The sequence below is a fragment of the Callorhinchus milii genome, unplaced genomic scaffold, assembly GCF_018977255.1.
Source record: "Callorhinchus milii isolate IMCB2004 unplaced genomic scaffold, IMCB_Cmil_1.0 Scaffold1, whole genome shotgun sequence".
NCBI lineage: Eukaryota > Metazoa > Chordata > Chondrichthyes > Chimaeriformes > Callorhinchidae > Callorhinchus > Callorhinchus milii.
In genome coordinates this window covers 114,667,005-114,684,157 of record NW_024704742.1, presented here as the reverse complement: position 1 = coordinate 114,684,157, position 17,153 = coordinate 114,667,005, and the positions used below count along the sequence as shown (strand labels likewise).

The following is a 17,153-nucleotide window of genomic DNA, read 5'->3' as shown; positions in this document are numbered from 1 at the left end:
AGTCAGAGGGCTTTACACATACCAGGCTGTGATCGACTGCACTGCTTCCCACTTGAAGAAGTGTTTATAATAATAATCCTTACATTTGATATAGCGCCTTTCATATTGGGAGGACGTCTCAAAGCGCTTCATAGGATTTCCTGCAAAGTATAGTGATTCTTAACCCAAAATATACAGTCAATTCACTTTACAGTTTATTCTGTGAGGCGCTCCAAACCTTGCTAAGGCGCTACATCAAATGCAAGGATTATTATTATTATTATTATTATAACTTAGCTCCTGCTATACTATACTTCTGAAACTGGCTTATGTTATAGTGAAATAAACTGTGCTCACTTAAAAGGAAGTATAAAGTTATCTAATTTCTAAAATATTGAATGTGATGAAGAACGCATTATTCACCTTCGTGACAATTTGCTTTCAGTGTTGTCTGATCATGGAAGTCTGGTTTTAAGCAATTATTTTGCTATTCCCATCTAATGCATGTCATGGGAGTCTGCTATAGGAAGGCCATTTTTGTGGAGTGCAGTGACTATATTTGTATAGTCCGTACTTGTATTGTATGACATGGAAACCAATTAGCACACAGCAATATCCTATAAATAGCCACAAAGTTAAATAACCAATTTTATCTGGAGAATTGTTGGCCAGGATACCAGGAGAAATGCTCCCCCCACCCCCTTTAAATTAGTGTCACTGGATTTTTTTAACAGCCACCATAACAGATAGACATGAGCTCAGTTAAAGTCAATTAGTAGAGTGGGTTTGTGATGCAATAGACTGAGCCAGGGAGTGGTACAACACAGGAAATACGGGTCAGGTTAGAGGGGCTGAATGACCTTGTTCCGTCAGTATGTTCTCATGGACTAATGTAAAACTGGAAAAATAAGCAAAGTGCAAAATCAGAAATAATTACAAAACTATACATTGCAGGAGTGAACTGAACATTTAATTTGATCAGAGAAAATCATTAAGAGTTATATCAGTTATTTTTTTAAAAATCAAAATGTTCCATTGCTGAAGTAATTAACAGGATTACAAAAGAATCAATACATTCAAACATTAAAAGAACTAGCTGGCACCTGCACCCTCCACTCAACTCCCACCCCCAGCCCCAACTATGTGATCCCAATGGTTGAAAAACACTAACTGGAGTTATTTCCTTTAAACTAGCGAGTTACATTTTATGTTGAATCAGAACCAAATACAATGTACCTAACTATACACTCAACCACAGTGTGAATATTGAAACAATATCTTGAATAAGCCAACAGTCTCATGCAATTGCATATTTTTTCTTTTTACATTCATAAGCATTGTATTGAATGCTTGCCGTGGATACATTAGTGCAGATCGCAGTACGACTGTATATTAAAGAGCTAGCTCTTGTGTATGTTCAGTACATTGGCACAAATTAGTGGCTTGATTTCAGATTGAAAACTGCTTGTAGTCTACAAGGCAGTTTGTCTGGACGATATCAACTGTTGCAGGTCCATCTGTGGAAAAACATCAGAGTGACAAAAGTTTAGACAAGAACCATTGCTTTAATGTATTAACCATCTTTCCCTGCTCTTCAATGTCATTGAATTTTTTAAAAAAATCCTTTCACAGTGTCTGATTGAGTGCATTGCTAAATTCCGCAGTCACTTTTGTAATATCTCTTATTCTCTGGAGAGAATTACAAATATCCTGGTGTTTCATTAAACCACATTTTAGAACGTGTCCTCACAATACAGTGAACTGCCAGCGAGCAGTGAAATTAGCTTTCAAATTGATTTTGTTCCACCATTTAAAAAAACCCATATGTACTTAATTTGTCTAATCTAATAATAACTAGAGATATGTATTGTGCCATAAGCACCAGTGTAACATCACCACTGCTACCAAATACTTTAACCTCCGGAAAATGCCATATACAGACCGTTATGAGATCCTGACTGTACCAGATGTTTTGGAAAAACAATGTTCAAATTCGCTCAATCAGCAAACTAGGTCTGGATGAGTCCTGGATGAGAACCAACTTTCTCCAGCTGAATGTCAGCAAAACCGAGGTCTGCCTGATTGGCTCGCGCCAGCGCCTCCGCACCTCAGATCCTGGCAGCATCAGAGTCTACGGATGCACACTCCACTTTACTAAACCAGCCAGGAACCTGGGCGTCTTGTTCGACCCTCAACTGTCCTTTCTCCCCTCGTGCCATGACCCACTCTGTCTTCCTCCACCTCCGCAACATTGCCCGACTCTGCCACTGCCTCACCCCTCAGGCCGCAGAATCCCTCATACACGCATTCGTCACCTCAAGACTCGATTATGGAAACTCCCTCCTTGTTACCCTCCCCAACTCTTCCCTCCACAAGCTGCAGATCATCCAGAATTCTGCTGCTTGTGTCCTCTCCCGCACCAGGCTCCGTGACCCCACCACCCCCATCCTCGCCTGGCTCCACTGGCTCTCCATCCCTCAGAGGATAGAATTCAAAATCCTTGTCCTCACTTTCAAGGCCCTCCATGGGCTTGGCCCTTCCTACATCTCTGACCCTATCAACCTGTCCGCTTCCTCCGCTCAGCAGGCTCCAGCCTGCTCCAGGTCTCCTGCCCAACCCGCCCAACCAGCCTCTTTGCCCCCACCCTTTGACATTCCATCCCACAATCCCTTTTCCTTGCTCCCTCTCGTGCCTCCTTCAAGTAATGACTCCAGGCCCTCCTTTCTCAGCTGCCCTCCTACCTCTCTGCCCTCCCTCATCCTAACCCTGCCCCCCACGCTTGGGTCCTGATCCCTGGCTGTTCAGCGCCTTGGAACGTCTTCCCAACATGAAAGGTACTTTACAAATGTAATTTTGTTATTGGTGTTGTTGTTGTAGATGAATCATAGAATTTTTTCAGGAAATATCAATGAACAAGATTAATTCAAGGTCAACATTAAAAGCACAAAATTAAATTAGTTTCAAATACCTCGTGCTTCACAAGGTTAGTCAAGTAAAAAGGTATTACTTGGGCAGGAATCATTTCCTTTGTTCTATTTTAATCTCTGTTGCTGACTTCCTGACACTGCTTTCCTTCAGCCAAGATTAATTCTCTTTTGGATGAGGTATTTCTAGAATAAGTGAATATAATAATAATAATCCTTGCATTTGATATAGGGCTTTTCATATCTTCTCGACATCTCAAAGCGCTTCACAGAATATACTGTAAAGTGAATTGACTGTAAATTTGTGTGTGAAACGCGGCAGCCAATTGTGCACAGCAGTGTCCCACAAACAGTCGTGGATTGAGTGACCAAATTGTTATTTTATTTATTTCCTTGAGGGATTAGTATCAGGTGTGTGGAGTAAGGAAACTTGCCTAAGGTTTCACCCTGCTGGGAATCGAGCCCAGGTCTCTTGCTTGCAAGGTGAGTGCTCTAACCACTGAGCTTCAGGACTCCACAATATAGGTCTTTATAATGGGTGGTGAAGTACAATTGTAACTATATATTTACTACCTTCTGTCTTTCTGCATTCTACCACTAAAAACCTGATCATTATAGTAGCAATCAATCTGATGCTATATATATCTTCAAGTATGGCCCTATCCTGATCCTATTGCTTATGCCAATCATGAGCTGTATTCCCCACTGGTTAGAAAAGAATGACAGAAATAATGAACACAGGCTAATTAATAAATATAAATACCAGATATTTACATATTAGAATAAAATGATAGCACTCGGCAATGCAAGCGCATAAAGAATGTTTCTTATTCAAATGCTCTTGTCCATCAATCTCGTGGATTATGAGTGACTTTATTCAAAAACTTCCTTAAGACATTATTACATTATAATTCAGACTCCCTCTATATATTAAGGAGTTCAACAAACTGGAGAAAGAGATGGGAAGTTTATATATTTTCTGCACTAATAACAATTTCAGTGTGAGGCTCAGCTTAAGTGGTTTCAAATCTAAGGGTGGTTTAAGAATTATCTGTTTGCTGTGCAGAGCAACAGCCACATTTCATGGCTTCGATATCTTATCTCATAACGTAAGGGTGATTTAACCAAACTTATTTAACACCATAGTCAGCATTACCTGAATGTTTATCACGAATGGTTTGTATTCCCAGTGAGCATAACAACAACAGCAACTTGCATTTACAACAACAGCAACAAAATGACATTTATAGAGCACCTTTCACGTCGGGAGGACGTCTCAAAGCGGTGAACAGTCAGGTGTCGGGGCCCGAGCATGGGGGAGGGGTGGTGTAGGGGTGAGGGAAGGCAGAGAGGTGGGAGGGAGACTAAAGGCACTGTCGAAGAGAAGGGTCTTGAGACTGGCCTTGAAGGAGGCAAGGGAAGAAGCGCCTCCCTTTATATAGCGCCCTTCACGTGGGGTAGGGTCCTGAAGCCCGGAGCACACTCACGTAGTGGAAAGTAGGACTTGTCCCCGACGTCCTCACGGGCTGCCTCAATGGCACGTTTCACAGCGAATAAGGTTGAACAGGACATGCACTGGGGAGGCTCACCAGAAGCCTTGGAGCGGAGGACACCCAGTGGGTTGGGAGCATCGGTAAGAAACTCTATGTTAAATCTGATAGGTATATCCTGACAGACAAAACACACACAAAACAAACACGATTTGCTACAAGTTCCATTCACATTTACACCATACAAATTCTGAGTACAACATTTTCTATCTGTCTGAAATTAATGTTGCAGCCTTGTTATTTTAAATGTTGACCTGGCTTATTAAATGTACTTCCCACCTGAACAAGTAAGCAGTCAACTCAAGAATATCAAAAAGGCAACAGAGAATTTGCCACGGCATCTGAATTGAATTTTTGCTCTATGTTATTTCAGATCACAAGAAGTTACAGCATGGATCACAATTACTTTGTTTTTCTAAGTGTACAAGTACACTAAATCCAATGTTAAGTGATATTTTCGAGCAGTTAGTAGCACTTGTACCCATCACCAAAACTTTGGTCACTATAAGAAGCTTATAATAATAATCCTTGCATTTGATACAGTGCCTTATTACATTTGACACATCTCAAATCACTTTAAATGATATACTGTAAAATGGTGTGATTGTGTGTATTTTGTATATGACTACTGCAGCTATTTTGCTAGAGCAATGTCCCACAAACAGCCCTGAAGGAGGAGTGGAGGGCAGGGAGGGTAGGAGTAGGAGGGTGGCCGCAGGCACGGTCGAAAAGAAAAGTTTTGAGACGTGCCCTGAAGGAGGCAAGGGAGGGAGCAACGTAAATGGACTGTGGGATGGAGTTCCAAAGGGTGGGGGCAGAGAGGCTGCAGGCCCGACCGCCGTTGGTGGGGTGGGCTGGATGGGGAACGTGGAGTAGGGCAGAGCCTGCTGAGCGGAGGGAACAAACAGGTTGATATGGCATTGTAATCAATTTTATTTGGGGGATTGTTGGCTGGAACACCAGGGTAAACTCCATTTGCTTTTCAAATAATGTCATGGGATCTTGAATGTCCACCTGAACAGGCAGACAGGACCTTGGTTTAATGTCTCATCTGTAGGACAGCATTTTTGATAATGCATTATATCCCCATTGGAGTGTCAATATATATGACTATATGGTTCCAAGACCCGACGTGGGGTTTGAACCGACAACCTTCTAACTCAGAGGCGACAGTGCTACCAACTGAGCCAAATTGACACACACTTGTTAACAAATCAAAAATATATATTTTTTTCAAAGTCCTCTAAACTACACCTCAAATATTTTTCCTGGTATACAAACATTCTAAGCTTACCTTGCTGAAGGGTGGTTTATATTCCCATGTCCCCGGATTCAGCACAGACCCAGTCTTGGGGTCGTAGACCATCTTCTCAGTCAGCCAGTAGCCCATGCCCATGATGAAGGCTCCTTCTACTTGTCCAATATCAATGTCAGGGTTCATACTGCAGGTCAGGAGGAAAGATGAATCTCTGTTAATTTTTCAGCACAGGCTGAGATGCCAATCCCACAGTAGGAGGTCACACAAACCCTGATCATTACTCACACCGAAACCAAGGTCTGTTTCTGACACACATTGACACACACTGCTCCTTCCACTCAACCATTGCTTCTTCAGAACATGCTTAAATTAAGACACCAACTTAGTGCAGTCCTGTAGCTTAGAGCACTCACCTCACAAGTGAGAGGACCTGGGTTCGATTCCTGGGCAGGGAGAAATGTTGGGCAAATTTCCTTACGCCACATGCCTTTATTTACCTCTCAGTAAGTAGGAACCCAGTTGTTAGTTGATTGGCAGAATGCTTTTCCGTGGGCAATCATATATTTACTGGCTGAGTCGTTTTTACATGGATTGAACACTATCCTGTAATGAATTTCTGCAGCACAAATATTCTTGAAATGTGGTAGACTTTATTGAGCCAATAAAGCATTTAATACACAGAGCAGGTGCTGCTCTTTGCAAATTGCCAAATGTGAAAATGCGATGTTAAAGATCCCATGGCACTATTCAGAAAGAGAAGGTCATTTAATAAATAATAATAATAATCCTTGCATTTGATATAGCATTATTAGCACAAAATACAGTCAATTCACTTTACAGTCTATTCTGTGAAGCGCTTTGAGACGTCTAGAAGATGTGAAAAGCGCTATATCAAATGCAAGGATTATTATTATTATAGTGCCTTATCACATCTTTGAATCATCTCAAATCGCTTCACAGAATATACTGTAAAGTGAATTGACTGTATATTTTGTGGGCGAAATGCAGCAGCCAATTGCACAACAGTGTCCCACAAACAGTCTTGGATTGAGTAACCAAATTATTATTATTTTTTATGAAGGAATTATTACCCACGGAAAAGCGATCTGCCAATTGACTAACAACTGGGTTCCTACTTACTGCTAGGTAAACAGAGGTGTCTGGAGTAAGGAAACTTGCCCAACATTTTGCCCTGCCCAGGAATTGAACTCAGATCCTCTCACTTGCAAGGTGAGAGCTCTAACCACTGAGCTACAGGATTCCAAAATTATACAATTATAGATATATATATAATTTAAAAAATAATGCATACATGAAGGAGCAGGGAATAGAGGGTATAGGAGAGGGGAGTAGGAGGGGTTGGGGCTCGTGTGGAGTATAAACACCAGCGTGGATTAGTTGGGAGGAATGGCCTGTTTCCGTGGCCATAATCACTCTATGGTGGTAACTCTATGTAATCCACTGTTTAAAAAACAAAGTAAGCTCTGAGTAAAATGTAAAGCTAAGATTATTTCTTCTGCTACTTCATTTATTAAATAAGACACTTAAAACGTATACTTTTGTTTACAAATCTGAAGATAAACATCATTTTGTACACCTTGGAAGGTACCAGCAGATTAAACTGCCTCGAAGCAGACCCCAATTTCTGATATTGATGAGAATTCTGAAGGACTGAGGCACGTCATCCACAACCTAGTTTGTACTAATACATTGACACATTTCAACCATTCTTTCTCTTTTACCTTTCTCCACAGTCAAAGAGGATATCCACTTGGACAATTTGGTTCTCTCCAGTGAGGACATCGAGTTCAGCCTCTGCCACAGTCACGCCATATGAGTTATACTGAGGGCCATTGTCAGGTTGTTCGTCAGGCCACACCCTACATAAGCAACACACCATTATTTAAAAAAAGAAACACTCAAGAGCCTTGAACAATGATAAAGCTATCAATATTATTCACAATGTTGAAAACAATGTAGCTCATTTTTAGTGTGGAGAGAATTATGTCTGTCTAGCGCTCCAAGACCCTATCTTGTTTGAAGAGTGCTAGCGAGAAGAGAGTGTTAGCTATAGAGTGCTGTAATGCAAGTTATTGATGCTGATATTGACTGTCCATCGAAGGGAACACCATACATTCCCAGCGCCTTGGGACGTCCTCCCGACATGAAAGGCGCTATACAAATGTAATCTTGTTGTTGTTGTTTTACTACTTCACATCAGATGATAGTGATGTAAATTATCTCCAATAATCAATAATTGGCCGAGTAGTCTGATAATCTCTGATCTTGGAACATCATTAGGCTGAGAAACCGTGATGAGACAAGTTTTTTTTATCTCAACCGGGCTTCTCTGTGAGAGGCAGTGAGTGGAGAGGAGTACAGGACAGATTTCGGTTTGAAAGAATCCCAAGCTGAAGCCTGAAACACCAGGCCTTTGGAATTAAAACAAAATGGAAATCTGAACTTTTGCTGATAATTGCTTTAGCCTTTAGAGGAGAATATCTTAAGTCAGTAGTTACTGCGCATATAAAAAGTAATATTGGTTTGATCATAACCCCAATAATTGCAGGAGCCAAGAGGCCATTCCTGTCTGGGCCAAAGACCTTCACAGGTGCTGATGATGCCACATTGTGACTGTCCAACCATGGCAAGCTCTGCCTTCATGGGTTTATGTGGCTGAGAACTGAGGAAACACAATCTCTACTGTGACATGGTTACTGACATGAATTGTAATGGCCCCATTGACATCCCAGCTGAGATCAGTTCACCTTGCCCCTTCTAACACCAATGACTGCTCAAAACAGTGGAGTTGAAATGGTACACTCTCCTATGGACTTGGTGGCAATCCTCCACATTGTCCCCAAAAAGTTGCTTGCTTTTAAGAGCAGCACATCTTACACCAATTCAAATAAAACAAATCTCAACCTTTGATAGTCAGGTTCAGGCAAGATTAAACAATCTATTTAAATACTCACCAGTCTTGTGCAGTTAAATTCACTTTAGCATTAAAACAGGCTGCAACAAGATCTTTCCAAGATGTATCTGGTGGAAGCTTATCCTTCACTGGCTTCATGCGTTCCTTGAGCTTCTCACAGCAGTGCAGCACTCCCTGCAAAGAAGCGAGATTTACCAATCTTTACTCAGAGCAAATGCACTATCTTGCAAAGAGGTAGTGCTCAACTATGAAGGAAAGTTTCTCTAATCCTTTAGATGTGCTTGGGTTTGCTTCAAACAGATCACTGACGGCCATGATCAGATGCTGACCAGGAGCAGACTACTAGGGAAGGAATTTCTATTGTTAAAGGAAGAGTATTTTATGACTCCGTTTGTAAGGAGCCAACAAGGGGAAATAACATGTTGGATTTGGTTATGAGTAACAGGGACGGTCAAATCTCCAACACAAAGGTGGTTGAGGGATTAAGCAACAGTGATCATAATGTTATCACATTTGGTATTACATGGATTGGTGAGCTTATAAAAACAAAAACAAAGTTACCAAATTTTAAGAAGACCAATTTTATGTGATTGAGAAGTCTCATCAGAGCAGGCCTGGCAGGTTTAAACATAACTAAGGGAGCAGAGGAACCATGGAGCTCATTCAATGAGGTGATTCGGAATGCAATGGTACCAAGCAAATGTACCAAGCTTTAAAGATACTCACTCCTATCTGGGTGGACGGCCACAAAACAACTTATAAAGAGGAGAAAAAAAAGGCATTTAAGGCCATGAAGGAAAATAGCACAGAGGAAAGACGTACTCAATACCAGAAGCATGCCAGGATTGCAAGAAAGGTATCTGAATGGCAAAGAAAATGTTTTAACTGAACATGGCAAGAGATGTGAAGGACAACAATAAAAAGTTTTTCAGTTACATTAAGAGAAAGAGAAAAAGAGAAAGGAGGGATGGAATAGGGCCATTAAAGATGGAATCGGGTGAGGATTTGACAAATGATGCTACACAGGCTTGCAGAAGTATTAAATTAAGTTTTTTGCCTCAGTTTTTGTAAAGAGGAGATGGGAAATTTATTGGATCTGTAAAGAGAACACAGTGGTGTTGCAGAGGCAAGTTGTGACACTCTACATATCACTACCAGCATGGTTGCCAAACAACTGTGCAAACTTAAGGTAAGCAAATCTCAGGGGCCAGATAAATTGCATCTGAGGATCCTTAAGGAACTAAGGGAGGAAATTGCAGGAACTCTGGCACAAATCTTTCAGAAATCACTGGAGAGGTACCTGGGGACTGGAGAAAGGCAGATGTTACTCCTATTTTTAAAAAAGGTAACAAAAATGACCAAAAAAACTACAGACCAGTGAGTTTGACGAACATTGTGGGTAATGTTACGGAGATACTTGTTAAAAATAAGATCATGGAGCATCTGGACAGTAATAAAATGATAAAAGATAACCAATGTGGGTTTATGAAGTGGAGATCCCGCTAAACTAATTTACTGTTTTTTTTTGACTGTGTGACAAAGGAGCTTGACAAGGGTATGGCAGTGGATGTTGTATATTTTGATTCAGTAAGGCCTTTGATACAGTTCCTCATGAAAGGCTAGTACTGAAAATAAAGAAAGTGGGAATTAGAGGCAGTATCTTGCAATGGATTCATCATTGACCAATAGAACCCAGAAGATGGTGGTTCATGGAATGTCATCAGGCTGGGAGAATGTTACCAGAGGAGTAACATTTTATTTAACATCTTCATAAATAATCTGGAGCTAGGAGTCACAAGCACAGTGGCTAAATTTGCAGATAACAAGCTAATGAACAACAACAAGAAAATTACATTTATAGAGCACCTTTCACGTCGGGAGGATGTCCCAAAGCACTGAATAGTTAGGTGTCGGGGCCCGAGCATGGGGGAGGGTGGTGCAGGGGTGGGGAAGGCAGAGAGGTAGGAGGGCGACCAAAGACACGGTCGAAGAGAAGGGTCTTGAGACCAGCCTTGAAGGAGGCAAGGGAGGAAGTGAGGTGAAGGGACCGTGGGATGGAGTTCCAGAGTGTGGGGGCAGAGAGGCTGAAAGCCCGGCCACCGATGGTAGGGCGGGTCGGCGGAAGACATGGAGTAAACCGGAGCCCGCTGAAAGGAGAGCGCGGGCAGGTTGATAGGGAGTCAGCAGGTCAGAGAAGTAGGAGGGGGCAAGGTCATGGATGGTCTTAAAGGTGAGAACAGAGGTCTTGAACTCGATCCTCTGGAGGCTGGAGAGCCAGTGGAGTCGGGCGAGGGTGGGAGTGATGGGGTCACGGAGCCTGGTACATGAGAGTACCTGAGCTGCAGAGTTTTGGATGATCTGCAGCTTGTGAAGGGAAGCTGTGAAGGCCATTGTGATGGCCGATGAGGAGGGAGTTCCCGTAATCAAGGTGAACGCCGTAATCCCATAATGAAGCTGTTAGACTGCAAAGATGAATAGGATAGGTTACAGGAGGACTTGAACATTCTTGGGATTTAGGCAGATCGATGGCAGATGAAATTTAATGTAGAGAAATGCAAGGTGGTTCACAATGAGAAAAAAAGTCCAGGAAGGGACTATTATTTAAATGGTAAGAAAATAATCTGTATGGAAAATGAAAAGGACCTGGGCCTCCTGATTGATAATAAAATGAAGGTATCCCAACAGTGTTCGGTAGCAGTGAGTAAGGCAAACCAGATGCTGGGTTGTATTGAAAGGGTAATATTAAGCCAATTGACGGGGGCAACCAAAATGATTGAGGGATGGCGGGAATGGACTACAAGGGGTGATTAGATAAACTGGGCATGTTCCCAGTGGAGAAGAGTAAGTTGAGGGGCAATATGATTACGGTCTTTAAAGATCCTGAAAGGAATAGATAATATAGACCATGACAAGCTGTTGTGTCTTGTACTGAACAGTAGAACCAGAAGACACCACCTAGGACTGAAGAGGTGTAATTTCAGAACAAAGTGGAAAGATTACTTCAGCGAGAGAGTACAAAACTTAAGGAACAGGCTCCCCAGGGATACAGTGGAGCAGAAAATGTAATTTGCTTCAAGAACAAATTAGATAGATTTCTGCTAGAAAATAATATCTCGGGATTCAGTGTAAAGTTTGGGACACGACATATCAAGTGACTGCCAGAATGGTGGAAGGTGAACTAGATGGACCTTGTTCTTCTTTCGCCTAGCAAATTCTTATGTTTTTAAGCAGTACCACAATGCACTCTAGGGTCCACAAGGTTCTTGCCAACCTGAGCCTATTAATAATAATCCTTGCATTTGATATAGGGCCTTATCAGGTCTTCTAGACGTCTCAAAGCGCTTCACAGAATATACTGTAAAGTGAATTGACTGTATATTTGTGGGTGAAACGTGGCAGTCAATTGCGCACAACAGTGTCCCACAAACAGTCATGGATTAAGTAACCAAATTTTTTTTTTTTTAGGGCTTATTATCCTCGGAAAAGCGATTCGACAATCGACTAACTGGGTTCCTACTTAATGCTAGGTAAACAGAGGTGTGTGGAGTAAGGAAACTTGCCTAACATTTCGCCCTGCCAGGAATCGAACCCAGGTCTTTAGCTTGCGAGGCGAATGCTCTAACCACTGAGCTACAGGATTCCATACAATATTCTCTGGAATTAGGTAATCAGGGTATGTCCCTCCAGGGAGAGAATGTGCATTCCACTCAGGACACAGCAAAATTTCTGTGTTGTAAGCAGCATAGGGCATGGCATTAGGATTAAAATATCTGCCAAGATCTACTAAACTGGCAGAGCAGACTTGATGGGTTGAACGATCTCCTGTTTCTTGCTTTACTATGTTCCTGACATAAAAAGGCACTGTAAAAATACAAGTTTCTTTTTTCGATACAGCTGTAAAATGTTAACAGACACATTTTTGATGAATAGTTAATGAGAATAATACCAAATTTTACCATGCAATTCAGTTCACTGGTGATGCTGCCGCCAGTTGGAGCGGAATTGGGGCTGCTCACAGTGGTGGTTTTCTTGATGGAGATGTACTCAATGGGAATTCCCAGTGAATAGGCACACACTTGAGCAACCTGATTTACAAAAGGAAATAGAAATAGACAATTTAAATAAAACAGTGCAATTTAGCAACAAAGTAGAAACGGTAAAACATAATACAATACTGACCACAACTTTCTATATATTTAGACTTGTTCAACAATATATTGCAATTCATCAGAAATTTATATTAATACTGTAATAATCCTTGCATTTGATATAGTGCCTTATCACATTGTCGAGTCGTCTCAAAGTATTTCACAGGATATACCGTAAAGTGGTTTGACTGTGTATTTTGTGGACAAAACATCACAATATAGGTCAGAGGTTTACAGGACCACGATCCTTCTGGCTTTTGGGGTTTTAAGCAGGAGATGTCAGAAAAGTTAGCACAGGGATAACTGGCTTGTGGTGGCCAAGGATTCATACCAACAATGCTTTCTGATCCTTTGAAGTCGACTCTTCTTACCATATAAGATACTCCAGATGGCTCAGTTTATCTAGCAGTAAGTAGGAACCTGATTGTTAGTCAATTAGCGGATCGTTTTCTGGGGGTAATAATCCCTCCCCCAAAAATAATAATTTGGTCACTCAATTTACGAATGTTTGTGATCACAGTCAATATATTTACAATACTTTACAATATATTGTGTGAAGAACTTTGAGACGTCTCAACGATGTGATAAGGCGCAATATCAAATGCAAGGATTATTATTATAACTGTGAAGTAGAATTAAGTATTGGATTGTTCACCCATTAACAGAGAATGTGAGCTGAATTGAGACTACCGTGAGAGAGGTTAGCTTTACCCTACAGGTGATGTGTTGGTTGTAATCCATCGAATTGAATCTGTATTCATTCAGTAAACTGATCTCTGCTAGGACAGCAGTTGGGGCACAAAAATTGTACCCAGCATCTCTGCGTTAGAACAGGGAAAATCATCCAGTTGTTCCCATTCTTCATCACTATCCCAAGACCTCCGCTGGAGCTTCGTGTGAATTTGATGCCCATTGCCAACAAATAACCAGTCAACACTCAATGCCACGGCTCACAAATGCTGTAAATACATGAACCAGAGGGGTGCTAGTGCCTATGGAGTTGTATCCCAGGAGAAGGAAATAAAGACCCTTGAGGAAAAAAGAACGTTTTTATTTTAAAAATTGCATTTCCAGTATAGTGGCACGACAGTTTCTAATCTGTATCATCATCACACTTTACATCTGCTTCCAATCTGTTTTCTAATTAAACTAGCTGACAAAACAGCAGAGGTATGAGGTACAGTGAGAGCAGATCTATGTGCTACCTATGTGTTTAGATACGTGAGCAAAACTGATTTTAGCTTGAGCTACCATGTCAGTAAATGTGATACATTTGTGACCCTGCACTTCAGAACCTTATTATGGTTTCCTTTTAGACTATTGTGGACCACAATTAAGCTTTCTCCTTTGCAAATATCTCAATAATAATGATCAAAGCATTTGATATAGCACCTTAACATGTAGTCCAAAGGTCTCAAAGGACTTTATTGTAAAGACTGTGTTTTTGGAGTGAACGTGGCAACAATTAGAGCACAGCAATCTCCCACAAACAGCCATGAAGCGCAAATTTATCTGGAGAACTGTTGGTTTGAACACCGGGAGAAACTTCCTTCTCTTTCCAAATAGTGCACACTTTAATATCTGCCTGAAAGGCACAGGGATAACATGCCGTCTGAAGGACAACACCTGACCACAACTGCACTGGAATGTCATGAGTGTCACAAGCCCAAAGTGAGGCATGAACCCAACTGAGGCAGTGAGCCAAGCTGACAACTACCGAGCAATGGTGAATGGGATTGTACCATGTGGCCCACTTCTGTGACATGAGAGCAAGAGATTACAGGGAAAGGAAAAAGATTAACTGGCAATAGTGATACAATGATAGAAAGGGGTGCGAAACAAAGAGAGAATAAAAGAGAAACCTAAAACAGTGAAGGAATAATCTATTATTTCACAAATACTGTAGCTTGCCTTGGTATTGAGGCCTTGACCAGATTCAATTCCACCATGCGTTATGATAAGCGTTGCATCGGAGGCGAATATTGAAACTGTGCCTGAAATGAATAAATTACTGTTAGAAAAAGCTCTAGAACAACCCCCGTATGATAGGTACACAGATATAATGTAGGACAAGCAAAGGTACAAATAATTATACTTTATCTAAAAATACAGTAATAATAATCCTTACATTTGGATTAGTGGCTTTCATGTCAGTAAGATGTCTCGAATCCCTTCACAGGGATACCCTGTAAAGCGCATTGACTGTTTTTTGTGGGAGAAATATACATTGGCTAAAGACATTGCAGGACTGGAGCAGATACAAGATAAGTGTTTACTGCCATGATGTAAAGTGATGTGATTAAAGCGTATTTAGGAAAGCCCAGTGAGATGGTGGATCTTATGGACTGCTAAGGCTGGGACAGCTATGAAAATTTGATCCAGCTACATCTCACTGCCACCTTTAAGTCACATTACAGCACCTTTTGTTGCCTCCCGGGATAAGGATACAGAGCTCAGCTGTACATCTCTGACTGTACTGTGTCCCACACATTAAATATTCAATCTCCAGCTGGATCAAACCCATGTACTTCATTCACTATCGCGCCTGGAATACTTCATTTTGCAGACAGGTGGTGCTCCTGACACATGTGAAACACTGCAGCAAAAATGTGAGGATTTCTAACAGGATGCTTTAGAATTCCTGCGAGTTTTGTGCAGCCTGTCTGACACATATGCAAACCAAGCTTAAGAGTATCTAAACCTGACTGAAAGTTTCACATATGCCTGCAACCAACAACTGGAAATTTCCTTTTGTCTGGGACAGAACTTGCACTCTCTCCCCTGAGACACACAATCTGTTTACCTAATTCTGAAAAGTATTAGTCACAAGTTGGCGAGAGCCAAGGTTTGTGGAGTTTGTACTTTTTTTTAAGGTAAGTTTTTGAAAACCTAGTAGCTTTACATCTCTGACTATACTGTGTCCCAAACATTAAATATTCAATCGGCAGCAGGATCAAACCCAGATATTTTCATCACAAGTGAGCTCAGCACCAGCTGGTGGTATGAATACCTGCTCAGTGCTTTTTCACGACCACATCTGGATTACTTACTTCACTCTGAAGACAGGTGGCGCTCCTAACACATGTAAAACATGTCAAGTGTTTATTTGGTGTCCAGTGTTGTCTTTGTGAAGTACTTTGAAACTATACGTGAAATGTATAAAATGCTACTTGTTCTTGTTGGGGTACCCCGGGAGATTTTCCAGCTTAACCACATTGAGAGTACTGTGTCACAAGCTTTCTGCTGCTTGAACAGCCAGAACCACCTATTGGAGCTTCATTAAAAATACGGCAGGAATTATCTCCCCTATGGAGCAGCGAGTCAGTATTTCACTATTGAAATACAGAAAAGATACAAAAAAAACAAAAAATTTCAGAAAAGTAGGAGAGCTATGAACATCCCTTAGATCGCACTGCTGCCTGACAATATGTCCATTAAACAGCATGTTCTATAAAGCTATTGAAAACAATCGTCTTCACATAATTACATCTCTATTCTCCCCTCGCGAGCATTCCTAGGATTCACTATAAAGCAGCTACGTCGGTATCGTGCTTCCTCACAGAACTCACAGAGGTAGTATCCAGAGCTCCAGTTTAAGCCATATTTCAGAGGCACAATTCCTAATCCTTTCTTCTTCCAACGATTTTCAGCATTAAACTGGTTAATTGCTTGCATACGTCCCTCCACGTCCACCTTTGTCAACTGAGCTGAAGAGAGTAACACCAGCAAATACGGTTAGTACTCCAAAACAATAATAATGCCTAAGTAGATTAAGTACCTAAAAGAGTTCAAACATTTTGCAGATTGCATTGATGAATGATGAAATCTAGGTATATGGTTCTCTGGAATGGTCTCTTAGAACCCATTTGTCCCAGTTATTTCTCCTCTTACATTACAGTGTGCAAACCTTACCACTCTGCCCTCTCCTTCCGCTCGGCAGGCACTGACCTGCTCCATGTTCCTGCCCGCCCCACCATCGGTGGTCTGGCCTTCAGTTTTTCTACCCCCACCCTCTGGAACCAAGGTCGGTCTCAAGACCTTCCGCTTTCACTGTACCTTTGGTCATCCTTCCATCTCCACCCACTTCGCCTCTCACCCCTCTTGATTCCAGCCCCCACCCCTCAATGTCCAATGCCTTGGGTCATCCTCCCGACTTGAACGGTGATAGATAAATATTTGTTGCTGTTGTTGTGTGTTGGAGTGACCCGTTAACAAACCGTTGGACTCCGAGTACACTTTAAAGCTTTTTCAGCTTTTTTGTTGGTACAAAATGTTTTATGATTCTCAAAAGCGTGAATTACAAACGGGAAATTGCAACTAATGCATTACATCTGATGTGCGAATGTGGGGTTTTAGACT

At 41.4% G+C, this 17,153-nt stretch overlaps 1 protein-coding gene across 1 annotated transcript in view; it reads right to left on the bottom strand.

Moving 5' to 3' along the window:
- Positions 1-927: 927 nt before the first annotated feature.
- Positions 928-17,153, bottom strand: part of LOC103182679 (xanthine dehydrogenase) — a 58,812-nt gene continuing 42,586 nt past the window's right edge. The window contains exons 23-30 of the mRNA XM_042334557.1: positions 16,364-16,501; positions 14,706-14,788; positions 12,603-12,731; positions 8,687-8,820; positions 7,454-7,591; positions 5,748-5,895; positions 4,391-4,571; positions 928-1,496 (exon numbers count right to left, since the gene is read on the bottom strand). Coding sequence (XP_042190491.1) covers positions 1,429-1,496; positions 4,391-4,571; positions 5,748-5,895; positions 7,454-7,591; positions 8,687-8,820; positions 12,603-12,731; positions 14,706-14,788; positions 16,364-16,501 — 1,019 coding nt within the window. The 3' untranslated portion in view covers positions 928-1,428. The remainder of the gene's footprint in view (positions 1,497-4,390; positions 4,572-5,747; positions 5,896-7,453; positions 7,592-8,686; positions 8,821-12,602; positions 12,732-14,705; positions 14,789-16,363; positions 16,502-17,153) is intronic.